Source organism: Propithecus coquereli, unplaced genomic scaffold, assembly GCF_000956105.1.
Source record: "Propithecus coquereli isolate 6110/MARCELLA unplaced genomic scaffold, Pcoq_1.0 Scaffold130, whole genome shotgun sequence".
NCBI classification, from domain to species: Eukaryota; Metazoa; Chordata; class Mammalia; order Primates; family Indriidae; genus Propithecus; species Propithecus coquereli.
Window position 1 is genome coordinate 1562899 of NW_012137192.1, and position 19612 is coordinate 1582510.

The 19612-nt window shown below is 41.7% G+C and overlaps 1 protein-coding gene across 1 annotated transcript in view; it reads right to left on the reverse strand.

Annotated features, from left to right (window-relative positions):
• The window catches only part of ABCA1 (ATP-binding cassette, sub-family A (ABC1), member 1), a 107602-nt gene that overhangs the window by 57743 nt on the left and 30247 nt on the right, over positions 1-19612 (reverse strand). The window contains exons 5-7 of the mRNA XM_012638543.1: positions 14381-14502; positions 11850-12026; positions 2568-2660 (exon numbers count right to left, since the gene is read on the reverse strand). Coding sequence (XP_012493997.1) covers positions 2568-2660; positions 11850-12026; positions 14381-14502 — 392 coding nt within the window. The remainder of the gene's footprint in view (positions 1-2567; positions 2661-11849; positions 12027-14380; positions 14503-19612) is intronic.

Genomic DNA, 19612 nt, shown 5'->3' on the forward strand with positions numbered 1-19612 from the left:
CTCCAAATACTGACCAAACAAGCAAGTGCATTTATTTGTCTTCTCCCATTTGTCTCACAGAAATGGCACGTTAGACAATGAGTGACTTAGGATCACAGTGACTTGAAGGTGTTCTATGGGGAGAAGTGGGTGGTCCTTGCTTGTCCTGGACCAGGAGCAGGCAGGGCATGAGAAGCAGCTGCCAAGAAAAATGTATATTGTTCAGTTGGGGAGTTTCTACCACATCAGCAACGGGACATCATATGCTTTTGATTATTGTTTTACCCCAGACAAAAGGCAGGGCCAGTGATGTAAGAGAAAACAGCTGTAACCTAATCCTGAGTGCAGAGGCAGCTTCCCACGTTATAGCCTCTGCTGTGCTTTCTCTAAGGCCAAAAATGGACAAGGGGAGGAGGGCAGGGAGGGAACGTGCCACGGCAGAGCAGGGCACAGCAATGTCAGCTAACAGGGCCCTGGAGAAATAGCTCTGCACCGTTTTTCTTTCTCTTTCTCTTCCTGGAAGAACCTCGGTTGGTCTAGCGTCTCCAACTAGTAAAAGGTCACCAGCCTTCATAACCAGAGTATGGCTGAGTAACAAATGACACGCCAGAAGATGGCTTCTCCTCCTGAAAGGGGACCTGGAAGTCACGTCTGCCTCTTCAGTCAGAGACACACGAGCAGAATTAAAAGAAAGGAAACAGGACAGAAAGAAATACACAAAAGTGTCAACAGTCTTTCATGTGGTGTTTCCTGTATTTTCCAAATGTTCTGTACTTTCCACAGTGAACATGCAATACTTTTCTTGTCAGAAAACAAAGTAAATTTCGATATTAAAAAAATGATGTCAGCACAAAAAAATGGGTGTTAGATAGAAAACACCAAAAAAATGAGTTAGAGAAGCAGCTAAAAATAAGGTTGGACCAAGTCTGAGAAAATTTCCCCACAAATTGTAGTTTTCCCATGTCCTATACATTAAGGCATGCATTGCTTGTGACCGCTGGCCCCGGCTCAGCTCCTGAAGCACAGGGGCTGCAGCCAGGTCCTCCTTTCCAAGCCTAATTTGAAACAAGGCTGGGAGGCAGAGAGGCAGAGCACACTCCGGCTGGGACTCAGAGGAAAGGTTAAGTGCTTTTGGAAGCACCTACAGGCCCTCTGATCCCTTAAAGGACAAAGATTACACTGATACTTTTGTCAATATGTGGACCTAAAAAGTAAACTCAACTGAATATTCAATAAGAGACCATATTCCCAAAGTTAAACCTCAGAGTCCAGATGTTTACACAGGGAAGAGTTGAATTAGGGGTGCCATGTTATTCCCTTTGGCTAGCAACTGTGTGTTTTGGGAAAATGATTGTCTGGCCTTGCTATTGAAGAAGCAATACAGAGAAATTGCTGGTCAGACAAAAGCAGTGCATTAGGGGTAAGAGAAAGAATTCTCCTCTTTACAAATAATGTGATTACGTAGGGCAGAGAGAAATAAGGAGAAAGTTCTAGAGTAGATACTGGGCCTTTAGCCACTAACTAATTAGCTCTGAGATGTCTGTAAGTCTTGGTTTCTTCACCTCTAAAGTAAGGAGTTTTTTTTTTTTTTTTTTTTTTGGATGCACAATAAACGTACATAGATTGGGGTACATGAGATAATGTAATACCTTCGTATAATTCGTAAAGATTAAATTAGTATATTTGGGATATCCATCGCCTTAAATATTTGTCTTTTGTTTATGCTAGAACCATTTGAATTCTTCTGTTCTAGCTTTTTTTTTTTGAGACAGAGTCTCACTCTGTTGCCCAGGCTAGAGTGCCGTGGCGTCAGCCTAGCTCACAGCAACCTCAAACTCCTGGGCTCAAGTGATGATCCTACTGCCTCAGCCTCCCAAGTAGCTGGGACTACAGGCATGTGCCACCATGTCTGGCTAATTTTTTTTTTTATATATATTTTTAGCTGTCCAATTAATTTCTTTCTATTTTTGGTAGAGACGGGGTCTCGCTGTTGCTCAGGCTGGTCTCGAACTCCTGAGCTCGAACGATCCACCTGCCTCGGCCTCCCAGATGTTCTAGCTATTTTGAAATACATAATAGATTATTGTAAACTATAGTCACCCTAGTGATCTATCTAACACTAGGTCTTATTTCACCTATCGAGTAGTATGTTTGTACCCATTAATCAACTGCTCTTCCTCCTCCCCTCCTTACTTCCTTCTCGGCCTCTGGTAACCACCAATCCACTCTCTACCTTCATAAGATCCACTTTTTTAGCTCCCACATATAAAAGAATATGCGATACTTGTCTTTTTGTGCTTGGCTTATTTCACTTAACATAATGAATGACCTCCAGTTCTATCCATGTTGCTGCAAATGACAGGATTTCATTTTTTATGGCTGAATAATATTCCATTGTGTATATATACCACATTTCCTTTATCCATTCATCTGTTGATAGGAAATCAAAACAGAACATTTATCCTTCTAAAACTGATATTACATCTTGTATGATATTCAAATCAAAAGGATTCTCTTGTGAAACTCAGAATTTTAAAAAGTGATACAGTGGATAGTCAACTTTCTGCTGCTAAAAGGACACAACTTACCTCCTGGGCCAGAGCCCCAAGACTGTCCAGCAGAATTTTTGTGGCTTCACCCAGCTGCCTGCTCAGGAAGGGAGATGTAGAGTTTAGTCCTATCTGGAAGAGAAAAAAGACTTTGTTTCTGAGTTCAAATATAAATCTGAAATCTCTGTTGCAAATGAAAAAGTTAATCAAAACTGTTCACAATCTTGAGTTTAAACACGGAACCAGCTCCAAACCAAAATAAAAGACCCAACAATTCTTCTAACTATAAGTTTGCATTTTGTTTCCTTCAGATAAGAATTACTAATTCTTTGATGAATGGTTTAGAAATACATATTACTTAAAACTAGTAAATATGCAATAGATAAAAAATATCTCATGGGGGGAGGGGAGTGTATGTGTCCAGTACAACTTGGACCACAAATTCCCAAATCTGTCTATGATGATTCTGCAAGACAGGTAATAAGGGAATGGCCTGGAGGAACAAGTTTGTGACGGCTCCTAAGAAAGAAAGAAAATGTAAAGTTTAAAGCTGTCAAAAGCAGGGAAAGGAGGAATTCTTTCACTCTGTTCAAGTCAGCACTGTTTCTAACACTGGAAATTTAATGTAGAATACTTCTTTTTATGTCTAGATTTAGTCAAATCTTTATATATATATATTTAGCTGCTGTTATATGCCCCCTAATTGCATAGCAAATATAAAAAAATAATTAGGCCCAAGGAAAAGATAAATCAGGGTGGAAACCCTAAGCTAAAGAAGCTAAGGAAGAAAAAGAACAAGGATGCACAGACTCTGAGCCCAAACTGCTATAGCTGAGGAGCCTCAAATTTGGTCTAAGGTTTTATGCTTCCACACAGAAAAAGATACAGGGTCAATTTCATCATCCTTATTGGTCAAATAGGAAAAAAAAAAAACCAAAGTCTTTAGGGAAAATCCATCTTTCCCTGTTGTTTCTATGAGCATTGTTTTATTCAATCCTATCAGATATCTCTGAAGTGTAGAGAAGTTTGGGCTATTTTGACATTTGTCATATCAGAGATTGCTGTGAAATTATAAGGTAGACCACACAGAAAATGTCTGGAAGGGGATGGGACTCATTGTTTCTGAGAAATAGCAGCCTGGGAATATTTTCTTTAAAAAAAAAATACTCCAAATGCAGAAGATTAAGAATCACCATGATCATCATAACATCCAAGCATAATCCTGAATGTGCATTTCTGAGAAAATCTGCCTAAAGGTTCTATGAAAGGACTTGTCCAGCCTGATTCATCAGCTCTCCCTGAATGGCTTTTATCCATCAGAGTCCCAGTATTCTCACACTTGCAGTCTTCGGAAGGACCTACATGGTCTCCCTTAAATTCTGTACTCAGGCAGGTCTCCATGATGTAACATGCAGATCGTGTAAACAATTGTTCATTCCATGGACAGTAATTCATGAGCAAAAACAGATGGAATGTTTTGTTTTTATATTCTCTTTTTGGGTTCACTTTATTAAATATTTTTTAATAGAGACAGAGTTTCTCACTGTCACCCAGGCTAGAGTAGAGTGGCACCATCACAGCTTACTGCAGCCTCGAACTCCTAGGCTCAAGTGATCCCTTTGGCTCAGCCTCCCCAGTAGCCAGAACTACAGGCATGTGCCACCACACCTGGCTAATTTTTCTTATTTTGGTAGAGACAGGGTCTCACTATGTTGCCCAGACTGGTCTCAAACTCCTGGCCCCAAGCAGTCCTCCCACTTTGGCCTCCCAAAGTGCTGAAATTATGGGCATAAGCCACCATGCCCAGCCTGGGTTCACTATAACTAACAGTTACCACGTTAGAAGTTGAACCTACAGAGAACCTGCAGTAAGGAAAACTGTCACAAACTGAGAAGTCTTAATTGAAAGCTACAGGAGGTAAAGTGTTTTTGTGTTTTCCACGAGGCCTACAATATGACAGATGTTCAGGATTACATACCCAAAACAAAGCAAACCAAGACAAAACAAAAAATGACAAATAAACTTAATGTACATTTTAAAAACTTAAAATGTGGTACTTAATCCCTTTCTTTTATAAAATTTGAATGGAAATAAGATTCTTATGATTCCTGTCATTCACCCTCCCCCACCAATTCTCTGGTCGTAGGGACCTGGGGTGGCTACCCTGGGCAAATGACTCAAATTCCGCACGCCTCCATTCTCTCAGCTATACAGCCGAGTTTAAAAGGCTGTGCACAGATCACAGAGTTTTCATGAACATCAGATTAGAGGACATGTACAAAGCCCCTTGCACAGTGCCTGGCACGTAGTAAGTCTCACAATTATCAACAATTTCATCCCCTGCCTTTTTCTTCCCTTCCCTGAAATTTTACTGTCAAAACTGGAAGGCTTTTGTCTGCAAACAGGGTTTTCCAGTTCTTAAAAAGACAAACAAACTTCCTCTGTTTCTTGGGGAGCTCTTGAACTTTCCTTTCTGTTGGGATGTCCTCCTTCTGGCTAAGCAGAGAGCTAGAGTTATCAGCCCACAGCATGACAGCCACATTCCAATGTGCCATTTCTAAAATTAAAAACACTCCTCACTACAAGGTTAAGACATCCTCATCCTAATTCCTGAAGACTTGGGATAAAACACCTTGTCTCCCCTATAACTCATTTCTTTTTCTCAGGATAATGCTAAGTGGATATATATTATATATACTATATGTACAATATATTATAAACATGTATAATATAGCATATATGTCTATATACTATGTGAGTGTATGTATAAAATATATATACATATACATATATATCTTATACACATTAACCTGCCCCAAAGTTGACACTTAAATTGAAAAACCTGAAGAAAAACTCATCTCTGTGTGTTTGTATACATATATAAGCACACACACGTATAAACACATCTTTATCTTAATGTATATTCATGTATACCTTCTATTTTCAGCAAGTGATGTTGATTTTACTTTTACAGCAGTGATATCATTTCTAATTAATTTATCCAAAAGAAGTGAATTTATTAAAAGAAAATATTAACTAAAAATGGTACCTGCTGCACTTGAATACAAGCAAAATCATGGCAGAGAGTTGTGACTGATCAGGTTTCACTCACACGTGTGGTTTGGGGAGCTCCTGCACCACAACCATCTGTGGTGCTTGTTAAATATGCAGGTTCTCAGCCACCTGAGACCTGCTGAATCAGAAGCTAAGAGAGTGATCCAGGAACCCCCCAGGGAGTCTCTTGCACACTGAAGTTTGAGAACCACTGAGGACAATGTTCGCAAATCCTCTCTTCCCAGTGCGCTTTGCACAAAGTGCTTGTGCCTTCCATGTCTGGTCCACACACGACCATCTGCTTGAGACGGGGGAGCAGTGAAGAGAGGCCAGTCAGTTCGCCTGGCCCTGGCTAGGCTCCAAGATGGTGGTACACCAATTAGGTACAATAGTTGCCAAGTGCAAAAGATGTTTCTAAAAACTCCAGACCCAACACTGGCCCATTGTCACCATTCCCAGTCATCTGTCCCCTGAAGGGTACAAATCAGTGAGCAGTTCCTCTTGTTCTCAGAATATGTCTTCTCCATCTGAATAAATTTACATCTTCATAGGTAATAATTTTACCTTCAGGTTTTTCAATTTAAATGACTTAACTCTGCAGCAAGCTTATCCTTCTTGTTTTAAAAGCTCCACAATTCAGCAAAACTCCATGCACAGAGCAGGGCCAACTGCCTGGCTATGTAACCCATGAATGTAGTTGTCCATGACATAAACATAAGGACCTCGTTAAATCTGCTGTGGGTATCAGACCTTTACATAAGCAGACACCAACTCTATACTATATTTTATGCTATGACTTTGTTGTCAATAGTCTGTGTTTTGGGTTTATTTGCTTGTTTAACTGACTGATTCTGGTTTTGGTCTCTAATAGAAACATTGGCTGAACCCATCTATAAGTAATAAGGTAAAACACTCAATGCCATTATTAGGATCCTTTGTAAACTAGTCCTTTATTTGCAATTAAATACTCAGTATTCTTTAACAGTATTGGCAATCTGTAGTCGATACAAACAAATTTCCATTTTTAAAGGAGTGCTGGTTAGAGTTGCACAAACAGGCAGGGATTGACACCACACAGGGTTAAAAAAGCACACATAATTAAATTCAGCATCAAATTTAAAGCTTGGATTATCCAGATATTTTGCTCAAGATTTCATTTTACTTTTCTGTGCTTGGACATTATAAAATATAAAGAGATGGATGCAAATCAGCATAATTAAAATTACAAATTAGTAGGGAAAGGATGGGCCACTCAGTAACTGTTGCTGGGACAACTGGCTATTCACATAAGAAAAAATAAATTTTCCATCTCACACAACTGAACAAAAATAAATTCTTGGTATTTTATAAGCTAAAAGTAAAAATCAAAATTTAAAACATATAGGAGAAAATATACTTAGGAATTTGAGGTAGGAAAGGATTTCTTAAACAAAACATAAAAACACAAAGAAAAATGGAAAAAATAAATAAATTCAACTTTCAAAAGTAAAAACTGTACCTCAAAAGACATCATAAACAACCTGAAAAAAAAAAGCCAAAGACTAAAAGGATGAATTTTTAAAACTTTAGTATAAAAATGGGATACTATGCAGCAGTTAAAATTAACCATTGTTCTGACAAAGGGCTATAGGGAAAAAAAATTAACCAGATGTCACATGTATCAACTTTGATAAATTTCAAAAACATAATGTTGAATGAAAAAGAGAAGTGGCAGATCAATACACACATTTATGCAACGTGAGCCCATGCAAATCAACACTATCTACCGTTATTGACAGAATGTAGATATATATGGCATAAAGTATAAAAACATGCAACTCTGGATAGAAGCTGTCTCTGAGGAAAGAGCCAGGCACACACTGGTGACATCGGCTATACCTGCAATGTTTTATTTCTTGAATAGAATCTGAAGTTAGCATGGCAGAATGATGGATGATGATTTACGAGTTTTCTCCATGTTACTCTCTGTACCTCTTTGTATGTTTGAATCATCTCATAATTTTCTTTTTAATTCAATGAAAGGTAAGAGAGGAAGTATAGCTGGGCAGGAACAAAGGAAGGGTAAGGAATCTATGCTGGTTTGAGTACATATCAGATCCAAAAGACAGATAACTTCCTTGAATAAAAGTAAGCCCAGGAAATAATTCAGGCCTTGAAACTAGACCACAAAATGTAGTCTGAGAATCACGTGTCTGCACCTACTATTAACTATGTCTCCTGTTCACATTTACTTGACGAAGGCAGACAAAGTGTGCCAAATCATATTTCCAAAGAGCTCCAGTAAACAATTCACAGCTTGGAGTTCCTACACTATTTTTCCTAGACAAAAACATTCTCTTGGCTATGAACTCATATAGGTCCCCACTGCACACAGGAGGCAATGATTTTCTTACATGAAGGAAAGACGAAAAAAGAGGGAACATAAAACCTTTAGTGAGGGACTGTACTTTCTGTGTTAAGCTAACAGGAATTCATGTATTATTCATACTTTTAGATCATAACTAATACCATGTCATTTGAGGAAGAACAGACAAATGCATACTGTATTACTCAAAAGCTCCCACCCACTTCTGCAAAATGTGTTAATCACAACCTAGTGACATTTCCTAAAAGCATGACATTCTAGGGCACTGGCCCCAGAATGAAAAAGACCATGGTGCCCCATTCGTCCTGGGTCTAGAAGACGACTTCATTATATTCTTTCTATCCTCATTAGCTTAATAGTTAAGTCATGAATGACTGAGAATTAAAAAGAGCAGTAACCTGGCAAAGTCAATTTAACTTTGATTCTTATTTCAGATCAGTGTCTAGCACAGTTCTGTGTACAGAACAACTAGGCACCTAGTAAATGTTTGTAGAAGAAAAACTAAAAGGGAGACGCACATGAGTGGGGTGAGAGACACGAACTGGTGTGGGTCCTGCTTCAAAGGCCATTTGAATTCACAGAAATACTCCGTGTTTTGTATTCACCTCATGAAGCCGCTCGGCCTCTGCAGCCTTTCCGCGGCTCCCCTTGCTCTAGGAGGAGGCCCAATGTCCTCACACGGCTGGCGAAGGTTTGCCCCAGGCTCAGCTGACCTTTGCCCACCTCTGCAGCATCATAGCTCACTGTTACTTCTCCCATCCAAGCCCCCACAGCTACACCCGCTCCACACTAAAGTATCTTAATCACCCACAGTTCCCCTAAATATCCCCTTCTCCTCCCTCTCCCCTCTGGACCAATACACAAACCATGTCCTTTGCCTGGTACATTCCACTCCCTGTTTTTTACCTGGCAAACATCTAGCCTTTAGGTCCCAACTTAGAGGATGCTTCCTGACCCTCCAAGACTGGAGGCCTTATAGCTCCCAGCGGAGTGAACTTTAAGGATGTAACAGCATTCTGACATCCAGTGTTAATTTTTATGCGAGGTATGGATTGAGGCATAGGTATAAGTAAGAATCTATAGGGTCTGAGGCCTTGGTAGTATCTGGGCAAAGAATTCAGTTTTCCACTGAAATATTCCCCAGGACCCCTTTGCTTGATATGACTTTGAAAGATCTAACATTGGTCCATAGAAGAAAACTATCTTGCCAGCAATTGCTTTCAACATATAATTTCTATTACTCATGTCAATTAAACTATCAAATTCTATTTATGGAGCACCTGATGTATGCCAGACCCCATGTGAGGCTTTCCATACATATGGCTAATAATCACAACAAAGGGCTGAATATATTACCTGTGTGTAAAACAGGAAAGTGAGGCTTACAGAGGCTAAATATCCAACGTCAATGTGTAAAATGCTGAGGCAATATTTGAATCCAGATCCAGCTGACACATCTGCCCTGCCACACTTTCCCCATGTTGTCAAAACACTATTATCCAGAAGTCATCCCAGGAAAAAGAGTCACAATACCCTTGGCTGAAAAACAGAGAAATACCCACACCAAAAAAAAAAAAAGAGGGAAAATGTCTCAAAATATGTGTCTCCTGAAGATCCTCTTTTGGTAGAGAAATATATATATTGACAGAGCCATTTCTCTCCCCATGTTGGACCTGACACCCGGTTGCTGCTTCTGTCGCAGTTCTTGGCACAATTAACTGCCCATATGCAATGTCATCACATGTCACATCCATCTACCATCACAAATGTGGAAACCGCAACCAAGTGGCTGGAGAAAAAAAATCTGCTTAACACGAATCAAATATCAGTCCCAGTACTCCAATTAAGGTTCTGCTTAATTCAATAAATAAGAGTCACATTTCAAAATGTTTGGAAGTCATTTCATCCCAAAGGCATCCTCTAAAATCATCTTTATATGGAACAATCCCGGGCACTCACTATATTCTAAGCCAAGAGCCTCATTTTCTAACTTCATGGAGACAGATCCCTCAGCAACAGCAGAGGGGCAGGGGCAGAACCTGAGATGCTCCACAAGCCCAGGAGATGTGCAGGAAGCACGTGGTAGCCACCTCAGTCAATACCTGGGCGTGAACCAACTGATCCACAAGACACAGGCACAACACAACAGGATGAGATGTAATGTGGCTGACAGTTCTGAAGGTGCACTGCCACGCACTCCTCGTGTTGCTAATCCTCCCAAACAGATATTTTCACGTTGAAACCTGGGCTGTTAATTGTCAGATCATGAGGGCTATACTGTCCTTCTGCTCTGAGTGTAATTCAGATATCATGTGAGTAGAGGGATTTTACTGGGTTGCGCACACAATAGGTGTTTAATGAGCAAACTGAAGTGAAAAAGAATGAGTGGGCAGCAGAATAAATTACTGTGTCTTCTAAAAACAACCATCTTTCCAAAATTTGAGTCATTCTTATTGAGAAGGTGAGCATTTGTGTCTTGTAGTAAAGTAAAGCAACCCAAAACAGTCCAAGGAAATGGTTCTGTAATAACCTTTTGTACCATTTGTAATAACCTTGACCTTCTATGTCTCACAATGCAAAAAGTGCCAACAGGTGGCAAGTGTCTGTATAAGTGAGCTTATCTAACTTTTTAGGCCAGTTACTTAAGGTTGCAAACATTCCCATACATAAATATATTAATATCTTACTTGAAATTATAACATGGAAACATTAACCAAAAGAATCCCAGACCACCGAACAAAGTGCTTCATGTTAAAAAAAAAAAAAAAAAAAAAACTGAAACAGAATTACAGAAACTTCTGGACTAAAACAGAAGCAGATCTTAAGCATCATGCCCAAGCCCTTCATACTGACAGACTTAGGTGCCCACCATAGAGGCACCACACATACTGCTCTATCACCTTCATCTCAAGCAGCAGCTGCAGCATCACAGAGTCACACAGGACACAAGAACTTGATGGTCAGTCAAGAGTATAAACCCTAGGATGTGTTTTTAAGGTCATATAACATGATCTAGGCGCAGGGTCCAGAAACCAAACATTCTTAGTAACCCCTGTAAGAACCCAGCTCTCTCTAAAGAAATCATGCTGCACAAAGTCCAAAAGGATTACAATTTCATTGTATCATGATGAAGAACATCTCTTTCCAGGTACATCCTTCCTCCAGGGCTCTTTCCCAGGTTTTAAGAGAACCTGACAAATCAGAGTGCTACGTGGTCAACAGAAAATCAGAATGCTGGGTGTTAAATGATACCAGAGACATATTTGTTTTAGAACTATATATAATATTCTGATGACCAAAATCCTCAGGGTCACCTGCATTATTTGGTTAAGAATGAATGGGTATTCTTACGGAGTGCTTCTCTGAACTACTGACTCCTACGCTGATCAGACTTTGTAGGATTTTTTTTCCGTTGAATGCAATTTTGTCATTAATTAAGCTAGTTATTGGGTGTGGTCCCATCCGATTCCAGGGTTTTCCAACTATGAAAGCCCACAGTGTCTCCTTTCTGATGGGCTTTTAAACATGAGTAGATACCTGTCTTCTCATCAATGGTTTCAAGAGAATTTTTTTGAAATCTGGGGAACTCTTTCTTCAGATGAACTCATACTTAGAATTATAATATAAAAAACATGAAAAGGTAGGTCTTTTCTGATTGAAACAGGTACAAGGGACTTGGGGCTTGAACTCAGCTATACTCAGTTCATTCTTCCCCCATTTACCCCTCAAGAGATGGCCCGAAAGTTTGAAAGAACACTTAGAATACCACTGAGCTAAATTATATCACAAATTCTCATCCAGCCCTATTTTTCTACAAAACAAAGTCATGTTGTCCAAGAAAAAAATCTCACATTCCAAAAGCATTAGTGCTTGACGTTTCTCCACAGAGCAAGTCTACTCACCACGACTGGCTTCAGGATGTCCACGTTGGAACGAAGCACACGCTCTGCTGCATCCAGTTTCTCCCTCGCTAGACCACAAAGCTTGGAAACTTCTTGGTCACCAAGCTGAATCACTTCTTCTAATTTTGATCCACTGCACAGACTGGTCAAATGTAACCGGTAGCCTTGCAAAACTACCTGGAAGCATTTCACAGAAAGAGAGAAACAAGCAAAACAGGATTACAAAGAGGGGAAGCTGGGTCCCTGAAGCCTTTTGGGGAGCTTCACATCAATATAGCTTTGAAGATCTTAAAACAGGCAGCATTGCAGCAGTCCAATACATTGTTTCTCCTTATTGAACTCTGAAATGTATCCAGGCACAAGGCATAACCATAGGACCTTTCAAACCTGCATGTTGTGTTTGACAAGATATTTCTCATGTTCTTGCTCCTCTTGCAAAGGGAAACCCTGAGTCCAGCTCTTTTTCTCAATAGTGGGACACATGACTCAGAAAATAGGAATCCAGAGTCTGAACTCTTGAAATCACTTTTATTAGAGGAAAAGCATCCTCATTATTTTGAAATTTATATCTTAAACTGGGATTGGGCTGAATTCTGGAAGAAAGTCTTTATGCTATTTATCTGTTGGTACAGGTATTTTAACTGATGCACAGAACTATGCTAGTCTTTGAGCTCACTGATTCTTTCTTCTGCTTGATCACTTTTGTCGTTGGGGCTCTCTATTGCATTTTTTTCTTATATTGTATTTTTCAGCTCCAAGATTTCTGTTTGATTCTTTTATTATTTTTCCAATCTCTTTGTTAAATTTCTGTGGTACATTTCCGAATTGTTTCTCTATTTTATTCTTTTTTGGAGTTTGCTGTGTTTCCTTAAAAGAGCTGTTTTTGAATTTGTGGTCTGAAAGCTCATACATCTCTGTCTCTTTAGGGTCAGTCACTCACATCTTGTTTTGTCCATTTGCAATTTGAAGTTCTTGCCCCAGAGCAGAGGGCTAGAAAGCCAGGCCTTTTATCATCCCATCAATAGGCCAATGCTACATCATTCTCATCTATTCCCTTAGCAAACCCACTAGAGAGCCTCTCTTTGGTCATCTTTCCTTTACTCGATTGCCTTTCAGGGCCTAAATAAACTGCACTTCTTCATATATGATCCTTACCAACAGACAGCAAGCTTTGTAAGAAGAGAAGCCCTTGTTTATTCTGCTCACTTCGTATCCACAGTGCTGGAACATTATAGGCAGTGATTATTTGTTGAATTAATGAATGAATAATGCAGACTCTTTATTACATCATTACTACTCCCCTGTTAAATTGATAGAGTCTGACCTGCTTGCAGGACAACTTAATATGAGTAATGGACCAAAAGCCTCTCAAAATTCATGCAGTTTTCTAAACACTACAGAGCATTTGGCCTACTACGGCTTCCATTAAATTTTCACGTACTGCCAGATACTCAAGCACACTTCAGTTTTACTCCTTTCTTTAACTAGCCCTTGCTGCCAGACTGTCAGCCTACCTTTAGTATCTGTGTTTAAAAACACTGCCAACACAGACACTCTAATTACCACGCAAGGACCACCCCCATGCTTAGGATGCCCCTTATTTTAAACTGATCAGATGTGACAGATACGAAATTGGCAGGGGGCAATGGAAATTATGCTAAATGCAACTATTTTCAAAAAGCCTGCTGCCTTTGGCCCATTTCCCAACCACACAATTGGTAAACACAAGGCATATTTTCCTAGTTTCGGAAGGGTAAGCAGTAAGCACATTTTTCTAATTTTAAAAATTCTAGATCATGTGAAGCAAAAACCTTATTTGCAAGTATAAACATTTCCACTACTTCTGCTTATTGTAAAGACAAGCGACTATGTAGACATGAGACAGGGGAGGAAGCAGTTCCCCTTTCCGCCAGAGAACAAACTTGAGAAGCACCTCTGAAAAATCAATAATCACGCAATCTGGGTCTGCTGCCCACTGCACAGGAGCTGTATGATAATCAGTGATGCCAGGGGAAGTCTTTTAAGACTCTAAGGTTAAAATTCTATATAAACACTAATATTACTTCCTAGTTTTTTAAATTTTTTAAAATTTTCCTTATATAGCTTTGTGTATGTTTAAAAAGAAGTAGTAAGTTTTTAAAATCTCCTGTCTTAGACTTTATAGAGAGCGCTGCTCCAAAGCAGTAATCCTTATCCCTGGTTATCGTCTCAGAACTGGGAAATTCGTTTAAAAAAAAGTTTAACTCAACTTAACATGGAACTCTTTTAGGAAGAAGTCATCATAAATGCCAATGGACAGGCAGGAAATCAATTTTATTTCAGCCAGCTGGCCCATGACGCCAGGTCGCACATTCCGCTCTCCGGATGGTTTGGCTATTCCAGCCTGAGCAGGGATATGAAATCAGGTGGAGCTCGAGCTAACTACCTCCTTCACCGCCATTACAAGGAGAGGGGTTTAGTCATTTCTTTCCAGGTGCTTGAACAATGTCATTGCCCTCAGCCCTGCTGAGAAAGCTGAAGGCAGTACTTACCTTGCGGAGACTGACACCAGCCCCCAGCATTTTGTCCACAGTAGGTCTTGGGAGAGAGAGGTTGTGATACAGGAACCCAGAGAAGGTTTCATTGTCCACCAGGAAATCCTGAAGCTTCAAGCCTGTCGAGAAACAGTGTTTTATTTTTATTTAATAAGTAACTCCAAAAAAAAAAAAAAAAGTCAGCACAATGAGGCAGGTGGAGAAAAGCAGTATAATATTGCTGACCGCACGGCTTCCGGCTTAAGCACATAAAGAAATGAGATGGGGGAGCATCGCTTTATCAGGAGAGGCATGAAAAGACTGCTTTCTGGTATTAATAACATGTTGAGCCACACTCAGCGTGTGCTCCTAAACTCAAGCAGCGCGCCAGTGCTGTTATACACACACGGCCTTGCCTTGCTATTCAAGCAAAAAGCCAAACCTTTGAAACAATCTTGCCCATCCCACCTGAGACTTGTGACACTAACCCCACCACTCCTGTCTCCCCAGTGCTGTCTCACAGAGCTAAGATCGGAGAGATTGAAAGCCTTATTCCCACAAGCCACAGGGGCTGATCTGTTCATGCAGAGCCAGCAATAGTTCTCAAACTTCAGTGTGCAACAGAATCACCCGACGGGCTTGTTAAAACACGGACCGCTGGACACCACCCCCAGAGTTTCTGATTCAGTGGGCCTGGCGTGGGCCTGGCAAATATGCATTTCTAACAAGCTCCAGGTAATGCTGATGCTACTAGTCTTGCGATCACACCTTGAGAACCACTGGTGTAGCGCATTATGCATCTCCAAGTGCTTTCGCAGACAGGGTCTCACTTTAATTCCAAACATAAAACATGAGAGATGAAGCTCTAAAACTCAGGTCTGCCATGCTTTAGGGGAATACAAAAGCATACATTAAAAAATCAGCCCTACTAAATGATTTGATTGCTAAAGGATTTCATATAGAATCCCTTTAAATGACAAGCCCTCTGGGTACAGTTAGAAAAGGCTTCAATCAGCGTAGTGAAACAGAAAAAGCACTTCTCAGAAATCCAGAATTTTAGTCCCTAGAGTTGGAGGCTGTGTCTGGTGTTATCACTTGGGTATTTCATATCACCTCTCTGAACTTCAGTTTCTTCATCTCTAAAACGAGAGGTTTCTGAGACCAGATGCTTGGTAGGAGCACTCTGACTCTGAAACACCATAACTTTCCCGGACTTATTTCCTCTGTCTGTCTACCTCTTCTCCTTCCACCCACCCTCCTAATAACCTAACTTCTTTCTTGCACTAAAGATAAAACCAGCTCATCATGACCACCTGGCCAGGCAGTCCTCATTCACAGAGCTGCCGCCCACGGGCCAGGCACTAACCAACCTCTAGGCGGCAAACTTTGCAAACCCATGTCATTTACCTTAAGATAACTAGAGGTCTGATCTGAGGCCGGGGCTCCAGTGTGAGGAGCCTAATGAGGACAGGAGTTAACCCAGGGAGTTAAGCAGGTCATGCAGAGAGACAAAGTAGCAGGAGGGCCCCTACAGCCCAACCAGATTCCCACCAATGCTGCATGATCCAGACATATTCTGTGTTAAGCAAACCTCAGTCATACAGAGTTACAGAAAGAATAAATTAAGCAAGATTCATTCACATCGCTAGAGAAAGGATTCTCCACTACACCCATGTGGCTAAGCTCCTAATTAGGCCTCATGAACCCACAGGCTGCTCCTAGACCCATTGCATGTCCGTTCTCAGGATCCATGCTCCTGCCAACTGCCACCTGCCTGGTGTGCCCCATCACATACGACATTACACTGTTACCATCGGGCTCACTTCTGTCGTTGTCAAACCTCCAAGCACCTAAGATTCACTTAGGGAGCATGCTAAAACGCAGTTTCTTGAGCCTAAATCCCCAGAGATTCTGAAATAGTGACTCTAGAATGGGGCCCCATGGATCTACATTTTTAATAAGCCTCCCTTGTACTTCTAATGCAGGGGGCCCGGGGCCCATATTTTAAAGAACGTTGTTTTACTTGCATATTATTATCTCCACTAGACTATGCCCATAGGATACACAGTATGTGTTTTATCATAGTATCACCAATGCCCGGATCAGAGCCTGGCACAGAATTACCGCTCAGTGAATGAAAGCAGAATACTAAGTACTAAGAGATGGGATGGGTGCTGAGAAGATTCCAGAAGTATCTGAGCAGCATCCCAGGAAATTTCCTTGCAACTGAGCAGGTCCAGGAAGAGCCCAGGGATGTGAGGACCATCCCTAGGCCACACCCCAGGAGTAAACGGACCCCTAGACAATAGAACTGTCTTTCCAGGGACAGAAAGTGGCATCCAGGGCGTCCCAGTACCCCTACGGTAGGTGTAAACAGGAAAGAAGGAAGGTAAGCTGCTGGCTTCGGTTGAGGCTGGTGTGGAAAGGCAGACACCGACTATTGTACAACAGTGGGAAGAGCACCACACTGGGAGTCAGAAGCCTGACTCTGATATAGAAGATATCGATGGGTAGAAACAGGTTCTATATCCATTTATTTGCCAGGTCATTGTGCCTAGTTGTGCTTCCACTGCCTTGCCTATAAAACGAAGGGTCAAAAAAGCCTCTGTGAACCCTTGACAGAAACAATATATATATAAGCCAACCCTCACTGACTAGACGAGCCACAAATCCCTCCTGAGTAGAGCCAGCCCAGTACTCAACACTGCACTAGGGAACTTCGAAACAGCTCCCTCGTTCCCAAGCAGGGCAGCGGTGGGGAGGGGTGGAAGGCCGACCCAGGCTGCACTTGCAACGGGCCGAGGTCACCCAGCAACACCAGTGAGTGTGCTCCGTGTGTTTATAAGGCTCTTCCGTTATGTCAACAGGATCGGAGGATGAGAACAGCTGGATGTGATCAAACCGCAACCGCCTATTAGTGAATCCGCTGGATGAGACACAAGAACCAAGCTGATTCAACAGTCAACAACCCTTGGCAGCGCACGTGCATGGTGTGGTGGATCGCTGGGTGGGGAAGCAGCAGGGAGGACCAGAGAGCCCTGGCTGCAAAGAACTTGCAGTCTGATCACATGGACATCCACATGTGTGGGCTTGGAATCAGACAGCACCACCCGCGTGGATGCAGGAAGGCAATCTGGTGCAGTACACGGGTTCTCCACCATGGCTGCCTACTACTGGACTCAGCTGGGAGCTTTACAAAACTCCCAAAGCCAAGGCCATGCCCTGGAACAATGAATCAGAACTGCTAGGGGTAAGACCCAGGCATTAGGATTTTTTTAAACTGTCCAGGTGATTCCAGCCAAGTTTGCGAAACAATGGTGTGGGGAAAAGATCAGGATTTGGGAACAGAAAACCTAAATTTGATGCTGCGCTCTGCTGTCAATTAGCTGTGTGACTGCAAGAAAGTCACTCTGCCTTGCTGAGCACAAGTCTTCTTACCTATGAAGTGAAGATGCCAGTATCCCCCTTCCCAAGATATGAGGACTAGAGATACTCATCTTGATAGGTACACAATAAAGGGAAATAATTTTGTTATTATTGGAAAGGTTTTTTCACTCAACTTCCCCACTGTACGACAATGCAGTATACACAAAGATGAGGACACGGTCTCTGCCGCCAAGGAATTTTCAGGGATGAGAAGGGAGATGAAAAGGAAAATCAACTCAAGAACATAGAAAGAGGAATAAGAAAGCAAAAAAAAGTCAGTGCATGGAAGCATTTGCCCAAGAAGAGGTTTATGTGCAAGTGCTTCACGGGGAGAGATCGGGCTAGAGCTAAGTTCTGGAAAAGGACAGGGGGCCAAAATTCCCCGGAGGTTTTGGTTGTTGGGGGAAGGTTAGGCCTTCCCTTGGGGCAACGACCAGGCCATTCTGCAGTCATAACACTGTGCACATATTAGGATCACAACAAATGTCTGTGAATGAATAAAGAAGTGAACAAGCAGATTAATAGAGAGGAGACTCCTCAAAACCGAAGATTCTGGTAGTAGGAAAGGAAAAGGTGGGTGGCTGTGAGGACAGAGTAGGGTGGCTTTGTACCTGCTGGCAGGAAAATGGGTAGAGAAGCCAAGGATATCGAGAAAGCCAGGTATCTGAAACAGCCTTCTCTCTCCTCTGATCCAATCTTCATGACTTAGCCCAGGAGTCACCTTCTCCAGGAAGCCTGCCCTGACCTTCCCACCCTCAAGCTGGGTTAGGTAGCCCTCTTCTGTGCCCAGACAACATCCTATTTTTCCCTGGAGTACTACAAAGATCAAGCTGCAGTTGTCCGTGTACATATCCCTCCCCCAGAAGAAGAGAAATGCCTCAAGGGCCAGGATTTGTACCTCGGAAGACTGCAGCGCCTGGCACGGATGAGGTACTCAGCAAATGCTGGTGGTATGAATGAGTGAATGAACGCAAATGAATAAACAAAGTAATGATGCGATGTGATCCGGGAAACTGCCGGTTGTGGAGAAGTAAATTCACCTTACAGTGGGTTAGGGAAAAGATGGAGCAGGACATGAATGTGAAACAAACCGGGTCGTGATGACACAAGAGCTCCGCCAAGCCCACTTGCTGCATCAGCCCAGGTCAAGAGCAGACGCAGGTAAGTGATGGCTGGGAGCAGAGTAGAGAGGCTGAGTCAATTAAACGATGAAATGGAGATGACAATGACATTTACGTCACTGGGCTGAGCTAGGAGTTAAATGAGAAAATATCCCTGCAGATGCAGTATAATGCCTGGGAAGGTGCTCATTGTTAGGAATGACGGGTCTCGTTAGCTTCGTTGCTCATTTAACCCTAAAGTATATTCAGAAGCAACAAGAACACAGCAGTGACTCTGCCAAGTAAGTGGAGGTGTTGAGATCTAAGTGGTGCACATGTGTGCACGTTGTGCGTATGTATGTGGGTATTATGTATGTGCCTGACTGAGCTCCTGAGTCAGACAGAATCACTGAGTTCTTTCTGCTGCTACTTCTATAAGGTGAAGGAAAGGCTGAAGCTGACTGATTTGTCTATTCAGAACTTTATAAAAGAATAAATGAACCTAGCATTTTGCAGAGAATCAACAGGAATGATCACATCTGCCAGTCATTGCAAGGACAGATGTAGGTAGAAGATGACCTGCAAGACGTCATTCCAGACAAGGCAGGGAACACTTAGTGGACAGGACAGTCACCTAGTCATCTAACTTTGGCCAAATGAGTTAACATGGACCTGGATTTTACAATCTGTAAAATGTGTGGGTTGGAGAAGATGATCTCTGAGG